We start from the raw sequence: 12477 nt of genomic DNA, 5'->3' as shown, positions 1-12477 counted from the left end.
TGCATTAATATATTTACATATGAATTGTTATTATGCATTTGTTGTTGTGATATCTATTGTTGGAGAATGTGAATAGAATGGTTGTGATTTTGTGTAATTAAACATGTTTGGTTCTTGTGATATTGGAATATATTGTTTGACTATTTTGTTGGTATATATGGTGTGTTTGTTGATGTGATTGTGTTGTTGAAGAACGCAAGGAGAATGGTTGTTGTGATTTTTTGTAATTAACCATGTTTAGTCATTGTGATATTGGTAGACTTAGCAATTCATGTTAACGTGTCGTAAACGTGTTAAACACGATTAGACACGAAACACGTTAAGACTAAATAAGGACACGACACGTTTAATATTCGTGTCTTAAATTTAAAACACGTATATGTATATATTTAATACACGTGTAACACAACACGACACGATTAACACGTTTATTAAACGTGTCAATATAAGACACGACACGATTAATGACATGTTTAATACGATTAACACGTTTAACACGATTAAATAAAAATATTTACAATTAAATATAATTTTATTATTTAAATTTAAAATCTATAATTATAAAAATAATTATAACAAAACAAAAATAATAATAACATCAAATATAATAAAAATTAATACAAATAACATACATAAAATTCATTATCATATAATATGATAAAATACATCATTAACAATTTCACATCAAACCTTCAAACACTAATAATATTAAAAATCATTCATAATTTTCAATCATAATTAAAAACACATCATTAACCACATCATCAACCATGAACAAATCAAAATTGAAAACTAGTGCTCCAATGTCACATCATTTCGACATTACAAAATCTAATAATAAAATGAAAACAATATACTAATAAAATTAAATCAATATAGAAAAAGTTAAATAAAATGTCAAAGTTAGCTCAAAGCATACCTTTTCATTGATGATTAATTGACATCAACAGTATTAGAGCATTCGGTTGATGACTTTTCTTCCTTACTAATTTCTAAATTTATGACATTCGAGGTAATACTGTTCATATCTATTTCTACATATGTTACGATATAAAAAATATTTATTAAAAATAATTAAATAACTCAAACTTACTCTAATCATGCATTTAAACAAAAGAAACATAGCCAAAAATAAATGAAAGAATGTAATACCAGTTTCCCCAAATAGCCAATCCTTACAACATAAAATTGACTCCACAACATCTGGTTTAAGTGAGCTCCGATATTGATCAAGAACTTTACCGCCAACACTAAAAGCAGACTCGAAAGCCACTGTCGATAAAGGAATGGCCAAGATATCTCGAGCCATGGCAGAAACCTCAGGATAACGAAACTGATTGGTCTTCCAAAATTGTAAAATATCTAATTCAATTGTCGCTTCAATCCTTTGTTCATCCAAATATTGCTTCAGTTGAGATTTATTATTCGCAGTCTCAAACTCATGTTGAAAATTGTCAAACTCCTAATTAATAAAAACAAAACAATTAAAAAATATTAAAATAAAAAACAACAATAGAAAATTAAATTCAATAACAAATAATACTTCAAAAATAAAAAGAATTACCTTCAAGAACTTGTTTTTTTCCCTTGTGCACGTTTTTCTCATCACAAGGTGTGTCATTTAAAGAAGATGGAGTATTAGGAACCTTGACAGCATATTCATCATAAAGAGCAAATAAATGATCTTTAACCTTTTTAAATTCAGTTGAATCACTCCCATAAAGCTTTGTGTAACTCCATTCCACAAATTGAATCTTGTACCGAGGATCAAATATCACAACTATAGCTAAAATCAAACTAAATTCAGACCGATACTTCTCAAACTTAAAAAACATTTGAGTAGCCATATTTTTCAAATAAACATCATCTCCACTCATATGTTCTTCCAAGGTCATGAATGCCATGAATATAAAAAGAAAGTACAAGTCGGTTGTGGGATACTTTGTACTAGAAAACACATAAGTAAAATACACTTAAGAACTTGCTAAGTTTCTCAATTCTATCTGTCACGACCCGGAACCTCCCTCAGGCCCATGACATTCGCCGCGACGTCCCGATTGACACTCATTATCCGGAATGCCAACCGGAACCCCGCAAGGCTTACATATCAGTTTCTTTCCTTTCCTATGAGCAATCTTTGTTAAATATCGAGTTTTTAGAGAATATACACTATTTTAGATCAAAAGCAATCAAAATAAAATTTTCGCCACACAGGGGTATTTTGGTCATTTTTTTCTCAAAAATTTTGAAATTGGGTAAAACGTAACATACAAGTACAAAACACATAATTCATATTCAAAATGAGTTTAAAAGTCTAAAATCTTTATTTAAAACGAAATTACGGTTATTTGAATATAATAAGAAAATAAAAGAAATATTAAGGGAAATATTCTATTTTCTTATAAAACAATATTTATAGAGTTATACGTGAATAATTTTTATAGCATAAAAGCTAAATAAATTTATACATACTGAAATACAGTAAGCCAAAATATTTAATTTAATTTAATTTACAATAACAAGAGGGCCCCCGAATAAACAAAAGTAAAGAGGACTGTGAACCTACGGTTTGAAAAATACAGATCCAATGGTAGTCCTCGATGAGATCAGCTATCTACAGTCTATACTGAACCTGAAATGGGTGGAAAGGAGGGTGCTGAGATTATAAAATCTCAATGAGTAAACAGACATTATCATAAATATCTAAAGGCGAGTAAAATGGAGGCAAGTTTAAATAACAAATTTCAACCCATTTCATAATGTTTCCAATTTATTTCTTAAACCATAAAATATTTGTAATTTACCAAAACAGTTGTTAAGGCTTATGTCTTTTATTAAAATAAGGTTCAAGCCAAAACTAATCCTCGGGGATACCTTGGTCGAGGCATCTAACCGAGTCCGCCAAGGGTGTTAAAATATTCACACGTGAAACACATTTTTAATTTTAAAACAAGTCGTCCCTTGGCGTTGGCCGAGTTACACATTCATGTGGGGATCCGACGTGAAGTGAGCTCTAATACTACCCTGGGAGTTGCCCTCATCGCCTCTACAACCAAAGTAACTATATAACTGGGTTTACCGTGCCCCTCTAATAGGCAGTCCACGGAAACCCGTCACTGCAGTGACTAACCCACCAATTTTAATAAAATTTCGACAGTATAACGTGGCTTTTATTTATTTATCCAGCCTACATAGTAAAAACAACTTACATAAATTTTACCAATGCACTCACAAAATATAGCCACATATACTCATTTCTCATAAGCCATTCCTAGGAAAATATATATTTTTCAAGTCAATTTGCAGCCTCCAATTACTCAATTTCATAATCAATACAATATATTTTTATTTGTCACATTTATTCCTAAAACATCAAAAAATCCCGTTTTAATCTCGTTTTCATTTCATAAAATACATAAAGGGCATTTAAAAATAAACTCTAGATAATTTACAATAATAATAAGTTTACTCATCGTTTGTACAAACTCAAAGCTTTCTAAGCGTCCCGATCACTACTCGTTGGGTACGACTTCTTTGCCTTTTTCGGAAGGCTCTCCTCCTAGACACATTACAAAAATTTACACAATTCATCACATTGATGCTAAATCACTATATAATTAACTTAAATCCTATACTAAAGCATGGTATGAAATGCAATAGCCTAAAACGGCTTAAACGCGGTATTAACCTATTTTTGACATTTTGCCCGATAAATTGCTAACGCGTTTCATTTTAGCTCTAAATCATCCCATTCTCTCTCCAACATTTCTAACCATTAAATATCAGCCAATAACCTTCTAAAAACAATAAAATCAGCTCACTCCCTTCCTTGGAAAATTTGGCCAAAAATGGGACATTAACTCGGTTAATTTTCTACTTTGTTTTTCTATCACGTTTAACCGTTTTTCATCATTTTCTCTTCATTTCCCTTAGAATAAAATCAATTCATCATCATTGTACAGCATTGAGCATCCAGCCAAGAGTGGGTATTGTGAAAATTTAATGATTTCTTGCCCAATTTAATTTCTAAACACATTTAACTAACTAAAACTATCAATTTAACTAAAAATCAAAACCTAAAAATTTCAATTTCTCTCCCCTAGAATTTCGTCCAGCCCTTGATATCACTTTTTGATCTCTCTCCTCAAGCATGCTAAATGGAAATAAAGGCATAGGAAAGGTAGAAATCAAGCTAAAATTGAAAAATCTTACCGTTAGACGCGTAAACGGTCGAAAATCGTGAATTCTCCTTTGAATTTTCTTGTTTCTCTTTGGTTTTTCTTTTTTTCTTCCTTTCCTCTCTATTTCCTCTCTTGTTCTTCCTTATGGCCGGCCAGCACTTAAAATGGGCTTTAAATGGACTGACTTTTCATTAAAATAATATTATTTCATTAAAAAAATGACACGTGTCACTTTCCCAATGGCCCATTTTTAAAATTTCATCCATTTGTTTCCAAATTTTCACCATAAACTTGTTCCACATATCCATAGCTTAGATAAAATTCTCAGGCTTATCCAAAGTCTCGGTGGAGTAATTTTTGAAATTTACACTTTTACCCCCGTAAAAGTGAAAAATTACATTTTTGCCAAAAAAACTGAAAAATTACCCATAGACATATTTTTCATCCCTTATACTCATACCATTCTCCAATTTGTGAAATTTGATCTAAATTCTCTCAAAATCTCAAATTTTATCCGCGGGTGGTAAAATTACGATTTTGCCCCTACACTCCAGAAATCACCAAAATTAAACTTTTTCACTTCCTATCATTAAATTATACTCCAAATAGTTAATCTTGGTCAAAAATTTCACTCCATTATCAAATTATTATCGTAAGTGGCAAAATGACGATTTTACCCCTAAACATCAAAATTTTCAATTTTACCCCTAATGAACCCTCGAACTCTGAACAATCATTTTTAGTCATTCTTGGACTGTAAAATATTATATTTCATCCTATGATTCCTATTTGAACTAGTTCGAGGTTAAATCAACTCAAATGTACCGTTAGGTACAATACCAGGTTTCGTCTTTTCTTAGGTATTTTTCTAGCATAATAACATGCTACTCAGTGCATGTATGTCATGACATGTATTTATAGGGTTGGGTTTTACAATTCTACCCCCCTTAAAATAAAATTTTGACCTCAAAATTTCACTTACCAGATTCGACAAATAAATGCGGGTATTGGTTCCTCATTTGATGCTCTACTTCCCATGTCATTTCCTCCATTCGAGCACTTTTTCACAACACTTTGACCATTGAAATACTCTTGTTCCTCAATACTCGATCCTTTCGATCCAAGATACTCACAGGTTGCACCTCGAACTTCAAATCGTCATGCAACTCGATCGGAGGTGCTTCGAGGATGTGAAAGGGATCTGGTACATATTTCTTAAGCATGGAGACATGGAAAACGTTGTGAATCTGATCTAACTCTGGAGGTAGTTCTAGTCTATACGCCACTGGCCCAATTCTTTCAATAATACGAAAAGGTCCGATGTATCTCGGATTGAGCTTTCCTCGCTTTGCAAATCGGATCACACCTTTCATTATCCAATAAAACACCATAATTTATCATGATAGTATAATCAATAAGATTTAATACTTCAAAGTATCCAAATTATTACCTTTCCAAGGAGAAACCTTAAGAAAAACTTTATCATCGATCTCAAATTCCAAGTCTTTTCTCCGTTTATCTGCATAGCTCTTCTGCCTATCCTGGGCTACCTTTAGCCTCTCTCGTATAACCTTGATCTTGTCATTAGTTAGATCGATCAATTCCACGCTCACTAACTTCCTTTCACCTACTTCATCCCAACAGAGCGAAGTTCGGCACTTCCTGCCATACAAAGCCTCGTATGGTGCCATCCCAATACTATACTGAAAACTGTTATTATACGTGAACTCCACCAATGGCAAATGTCTGTCCCAACTCCCAATAAAGTCAATGACACAAGCCCGTAACATATCCTCCAAGGTCTGAATGGTCATTTCGGATTGACCATCCGTCTGTGGGTGAAAAGCAGTACTAAATCTCAACTTAGTTCCAAGAGCTTCCTGAAATTTTGGCCAAAATTGAGAAGTGAATCGAGGATCTCGGTCTGACACTATAGAAACGGGAACTCCATGTAGCCTCACAATCTCATCTATATAGATTTGAGTCAGCTTCTCAATAGAGTATGTACTATGGACAGCTAAAAAGTGAGCGGACTTAGTCAACCGATCTACGATCACCCAAATTGCATCCTTTCCCCTCTGTGTCCGCGGTAGTCCCAAAACAAAATCCATAGTTGCATGCTCCCATTTCCACTTGGGAATAGGTAAAGATTAAAGTGTACCTGTTGGCCTCCGATGCTCCGCCTTAACTTGCTGACATACGAGACACTTTGCTACGAATTCTGCTACGTCTCGTTTCATACCCAGCCACTAATAATTCTCCCTGATAGTCCTATACATCTTGGTGCTTACGGGATGTAATGCATAGGCAGATGAATGGGCTTCTTCCATGATCGCCTGTCTCAACTGGTTTCCCTTAGGAACACAAACTCGATCTCTAAACATCAAGACGTTATCCTCTCCAAATCTAAACTCACTAACTCCCCCATCGGTCAGTTTTTGAATTTCTTTTCTTAACTCATCATCAGACCTCTGAATGTCCTTGATCTGATTAAGTAACAAAGGTCGCACAATGAAGTTTGCCAATAAGGATCCATCCTCACCATTTCTCAACTGGACCCCAAGAGATTTCATCTCTATTAATGCTGGAAAATAACAACTCTGAAGTGCTGCTAAAGACGATGAAGACTTACGACTTAAGGCATCAGCTACAACGTTTGCCTTTCGCGGATGATAGTCTATCACCAAGTCATAATCTTTTATCAACTTAAACCATCGCCTTTGCCTCAAATTAAGCTCTTTTTGGGTGAGCAAATATTTTAAACTCTTGTGATCCGTAAATATCAGACAATGCTCACCATACAAGTAATGCCTCTAGATTTTTAAAGCAAACACCACTGCTGCTAACTCTAAATCATGGGTAGGGTAATTTACTTCATGCCTCTTTAACTGTCTAGAAGCATAAGCCACAACTTTTTCATCCTGCATCAATACGCACCTCAACCCCAACTTTAAGGCATCACTATATACTACAAATCCCTTACCATTAACAGGAAGTGTTAAAACGAGAGCGGAGGTTAACTGGTTCTTTAGCTCCTGAAATCGATTCTCACAAACATCATCCCACACAAACTTAGCTCCCTTACGAGTTAGACGAGTCAGAGGAGCTGCTATCAAAGAAAATCTCTGAACAAATCTCCGGTAATAACCAGCTAAGCCAAGGAAACTACGAATCTCAGTTACCGTTCTCGGTTGCTCCCATTGTAAGATTGCCTCAATCTTCTTGGGATCGACATAAATTCCAGCTCCAGACACCACATGTCCCAAGAAAACCACTTCCTTTAACCAGAATTCACATTTAGAGAACTTGGCATAGAGTTGTCTCTCGCACAAAGTTTGCAACACAATGTGCAAATGGATAGCATGTTCATCATCATTCTTCGAATAAACCAGGATGTCAGCTATGAATACTATCACAAACTTATCCAAGTTTGGATGGAACACCCTGTTCATGAGATCCATAAAAACTGTCGAGGCATTAGTCAAACCAAATGGCATCACCAGAAACTCATAATGCCCATAACGCGTCCTGAAAGCAATCTTGGGTACATCCTGCTCCTTAATCCTCAACTGATAGTACCCAGATCTCAAATCAATCTTAGAGAATACCATAGCACCTCATAATTGATCAAACAGATCATCTATCCGGGGTAAAAGATATTTATTCTTGATGGTCAGTGGGTTCAGTTGACGGTAATCAATACACAATCGAAGAGTGCCATCCTTCTTCTTGACAAATAGAACTGGTGCTCCCCAAGGAGAAATGCTAGGGCGAATGAAACCTTTATCCATTAAATCTTGCAACTGGACTTTTAGTTCCTTCAACTCTACCGGAGCCATTCTATATGGAGGGATAGAAATAGGTGCGGTACCCGAAAGTAAATCAATAGGGAACTCAAGCTCTCGATCAGGAGGCAGTCCCGGTAAATCATCAGGAAATACATCAGTAAACTCGCTTACTATCGGGACATCCTCTAACTTAGGTTCCCCCTTTGAAGTATCAATCACGTATGCCAAATAAGCCGAATACTCTTTCTGTACTAATTTCGAAGCTTTGATGGCTGAGATTACACAGGACGGTAATACTCGGCGTTCCCCTACAAACACAATCTCTGCTCCCTCCGAATTTCGAAGAACAACTTCCTTTCGGAAACAATCCGCGTTCGCCCGATGTGCAGTTAACCAGTCCATACCCAATATTAGATCAAAATCCAAGATCTCTAGAGGAATTAAGTCACCCCTAAATTCTTCCTCGCCTACCCTTACCTCACAGTCTCTATAACAACTATTTTTAACTAATTTTTCTCCTAAAGGGGTGTGAATTACAATTTCTTCCTCTAATGATGACAGATTTCTATCAGCAATTGATGCAAATGTGGTGCTTACATAAGACTTATCTGAGCCAGAATCTATCAAAACATAAATATCTTTATCAAATAAAGACATAGTACCTGTCACTACTTCAGGTCAGACCCGTGCTTCATCTTTTGTCACTGCGAAAACTCTTGTCGAGGTACGAGTCTGTGGTCTCGAAGATGGATGTGCCGGGGTATTACTCTCCACACCGGACCGTATGACCACTCCCTGTCTCGGTGGCAACCCAGAAGAATCTCTCATCTGCATATCAATGTGAGCTGGTGAAGATGATGCAACTACAGTGGCTCGTCCTAACCGTGGGCAATTACTCCTAATATGACTCGTCTATCCACATTGGAAACATCTTGTTGGCCCTCTACATAGCCCACTATGATAATTCCCACAATTTTTGCATCGGTCAGAACCTCCAAAACTCTTCCCAAAACCAGTCATAGCAGATATGCTAAACCTTGAAGGTCTCTGTTGTGATGGTGGAAATGGAGGTCGAGGAGATGTCACGAAAATAGAAGTAGTACTCCCTGAAATCGCTGAGTCCTTGCCTCTTTTTACTGGCTGACTAGAAGACATACCAAGATTCCTCCTTTTTGCAAACTCAGTCCGAATCCTCCTATTCTCAATCGCGAGCTTCTTAACCCGTAAAGCCATCTGTACCACCTCCTTATGCGGCTCCCTACTAGTCACTGTCATCCGCTCTCTAATCTCATTACGGAGCCCTTCTTCGAAATAATTGGCTTGATCTTGCTCAAATTTCACCAAATCCGGCACATATAAGATCAACTCGTTAAAACGAGTCTCGTACTCCTCTACAGTTAGATTTCCCTATTTCAAACTCAGAAATTCTCTCTTCTTTTCTTTCTGATGAAAATAAGTGAAATACTGACCATCGAATTCCTTGAGAAAATCGAACCACGTCTGAGGAGTAGTGGAACGGGACTTCACTGAATTCCACCAAGTACGAGCCCTCTTCTCTAATAATCTCGTAGCCACCATCAGCTTCATGTCGTTGTCTAATCTCATATCAGAGAGAGTCTCTGAAACCTGATTAATCCAGTCCTTTGCCACAGTGGCATCCAACTCACCCGCGAAAGACACACAACCGAGCTGTCTAGCCTCCTTTAGCTTCTTGGAAATGGATACATCTTGTACCGGTGGTGAAACTAAAGGAGTAACTGGTGGTACTATAGGTGGAACTTGACCAATCTGAGCTCCACCAACGATTGCGGTAAAGAAAGCTGCCAATGCTTGTGCTACCTCAGTAGGCATGGCGGGAATACCAGTAGGTGGCGGAAGAGGTGGAGGATGTGGAGGACTATCGGCCTGCTCAGCAGCAGGTGCTGCCCGAATGGTAGACGCAGCCGATTCTTCCCCTACTGCATCTAGCTGACGACGTTGGGAACGACCTTTTTCCCTCCTAACCGATCTAGTGAGAGATGGGCGTCCGCGTCGAGGAGGCATAATAATCTATAAGAGAAAACAAGCAAGCTTAGGGAACCTTAGGCTCTATATGAAAATGCATACATTCTATTCAACTTAATCTAACTTAATCCGGGGCCACACTGATACTGTAAATTTTTAAAATCACTTTAAAACAAAAAACTCTTATCTTTAAAACCAAAAGCTCTGATACCAATCAAATTGTCACGACCCGGAACCTCCCTCAAGCCCATGACAATCGTCGCGACGTCCCGATTGACACTCATTATCCGGAATGCCAACCGAAACCCCACAAGGCTTACATATCAGTTTCTTTCCTTTTCTGTGAGCAATCGTTGTTAAATATCGAGTTTTTAGAGAATATACACTATTTTAGATCAAAAGTAATCAAAATAAAATTTTCGCCACACAGGGGTATTTTGGTCATTTTTTTCTCAAAAATTTCGAAATTGGGTAAAACGTAATATACAAGTACAAAACACATAATTCATATTCAAAATGAGTTTAAAAGTCTAAAATCTTCATTTAAAACGAAATTACGGTTATTTGAATATAATAAGAAAATAAAAGAAATATTAAGGGAAATATTTTATTTTCTTATAAAACAATATTTATAGAGTTATACGTGAATAATTGTTATAGCGTAAAAGCTAAATAAATTTATACATACTAAAATATAGTAAGCCAAAATATTTAATTTAATTTACAATAACAAGAGGGCCCCCGAATAAACAAAAGTAAAGAGGACTGTGAACCTACAGTTTGGAAAATGCAGATCCAATGGTAGTCCTCGATGAGATCAGCTATCTACAGTCTATACTAAACCTGAAATGAGAGGAAATGAGGGTGGTGAGATTATAAAATCCCAATGAGTAAACAGACATTATCATAAATATCTAAAGGCGAGTAAAATGGAGGCAAGTTTAAACAACAAATTTCAACCAATTTCATAATGTTTCCAATTTATTTCTTAAACCATAAAATATTTGTAATTTACCAAAACAGTTGTTAAGGCTTATGTCTTTTATTAAAACAAGGCTCAAGCCAAAACTAATCCTCGGGGATACCTTGGCCGAGGCATCTAACTAAGTCCGCCAAGGGTGTTAAAATATTCACACATGAAACACATTTTTATTTTTAAAACAAGCCGTCCTTTGGCGTTGGCCGAGTTACACATTCACGTGGGGGTTCGACGTGAAGTGAGCTCTAATACTACCCCGGGAGTTACCCTCCTCGCCTCTACAATCAAAGTAACTATATAACTGGGTTTACCGTTCCCTTCTAATAGGCAGTCCACGGAAACCCGTCACTGCAGTGACTAACCCACAAATTTTAATAAAATTTTGACAGTATAACGTGGCTTTTATTTATTTATCCAGCCTACATAGTAAAAACAACTTACATAAATTTCCCAATGCACTCACAAAATATAGCCACATATACTCATTTCTCATAAGTCATTCCTAGGAAAATATATATTTTTCAAGTCAATTTGCAACCTCCAATTACTCAATTTCATAATCAATACAATATATTTTTATTTGTCACATTTATTCCTAAAACATCAAAAAATCCCGTTTTAATCTCGTTTTCATTTCATAAAATACATAAAGGGCATTTAAAAATAAACTCTAGATAATTTACAATAATAATAAGTTTACTCACCATTTGTACAAACTAAAAGCTTTCTAAGCGCCCCGATCACTACTCATCGGGTACGACTTCTTTGCCTTTTCCGGAAGGCTCTCCTCCTAGACACATTACAAAAATTTACACAATTCATCACATTGATGCTAAATCACTATATAATTAACTTAAATCCTATACTAATGCATGGTATGAAATGCAATAGCCTAAAACGGCTTAAACGCGGTATTAACCTATTTTTGGCACATTGCCCGATAAATTGCTAACGCGCTCCATTTTAGCTCTAAATCATCCCATTCTCTCTCCAACATTTCTAATCATTAAATATCAGCCAATAACCTTCTAAAAACAACAAAATCAGCTCACTCCCTTCCTTGAAAAATTCAGCCAAAAATGAGACATTAACTCGGTTAATTTTCTACTTTGTTTTTCTATCACGTTTAATCGTTTTTCATCATTTTCTCTTCATTTCCCTTAGAATAAAATCAATTCATCATCATTGTACAGCATTGAGCATCCAGCCAAGAGTGGGTATTGTGAAAATTTAATGATTTCTTGCCCAATTTAATTTCTAAACACATTTAACTAACTAAAACTATCAATTTAACTAAAAAGCAAAACCTAAAAATTTCAATTTCTCTCCCCTAGAATTTCGTCCAGCCCTTGATATCACTTTTTGATCTCTCTCCTCAAGCATGCTAAATGGAAATAAAGGCATAGGAAAGGTAGAAATCAAGCTAAAATCGAAAAATCTTACCGTTAGACGCGTAAACGGTCGAAAACCGCGAATTCCCCTTTGAATTTTCTTGTTTCTCTTTGGTTTTTCTTTTTTTCTTCCT

At 35.9% G+C, this 12477-nt stretch overlaps 1 protein-coding gene across 1 annotated transcript; it reads right to left on the bottom strand.

Annotated features, from left to right (window-relative positions):
- Positions 1 to 933: 933 nt before the first annotated feature.
- On the bottom strand, positions 934 to 1904 carry LOC148763543 (zinc finger BED domain-containing protein RICESLEEPER 1-like). Its single transcript, XM_088804575.1, has 3 exons — positions 1575 to 1904; positions 1153 to 1462; positions 934 to 1034 (listed from the first exon to the last, which is right to left on the bottom strand). Exons 1-3 carry the CDS (start codon positions 1902 to 1904, stop codon positions 934 to 936), a joined length of 741 nt encoding a protein of 246 aa, XP_088660701.1.
- Positions 1905 to 12477: the final 10573 nt, after the last annotated feature.

This window comes from Theobroma cacao, chromosome 3, assembly GCF_053813885.1.
Source record: "Theobroma cacao isolate CCN51 chromosome 3, ASM5381388v1, whole genome shotgun sequence".
In the NCBI taxonomy this organism is placed as follows: Eukaryota; Viridiplantae; Streptophyta; class Magnoliopsida; order Malvales; family Malvaceae; genus Theobroma; species Theobroma cacao.
Note: the sequence above shows the minus strand (reverse complement) of the source record. Positions and strands in the feature narration are given on the sequence as shown.

What these genes read in the sequence shown, in the direction of transcription:
- LOC148763543 (XM_088804575.1), bottom strand. Translation starts at nt 1,904, where the DNA reads ATGGCATTCATGACCTTGGAAGAACATATGAGTGGAGATGATGTTTAT. An exon ending in TGCACAAGGGAAAAAAACAA is followed by an intron (nt 1,463 to 1,574) that starts GTTCTTGAAGGT and finishes TTTATTAATTAG; the next exon opens with GAGTTTGACAATTTTCAACA. An exon ending in TTGGCTATTTGGGGAAACTG is followed by an intron (nt 1,035 to 1,152) that starts GTATTACATTCT and finishes TAACATATGTAG; the next exon opens with AAATAGATATGAACAGTATT.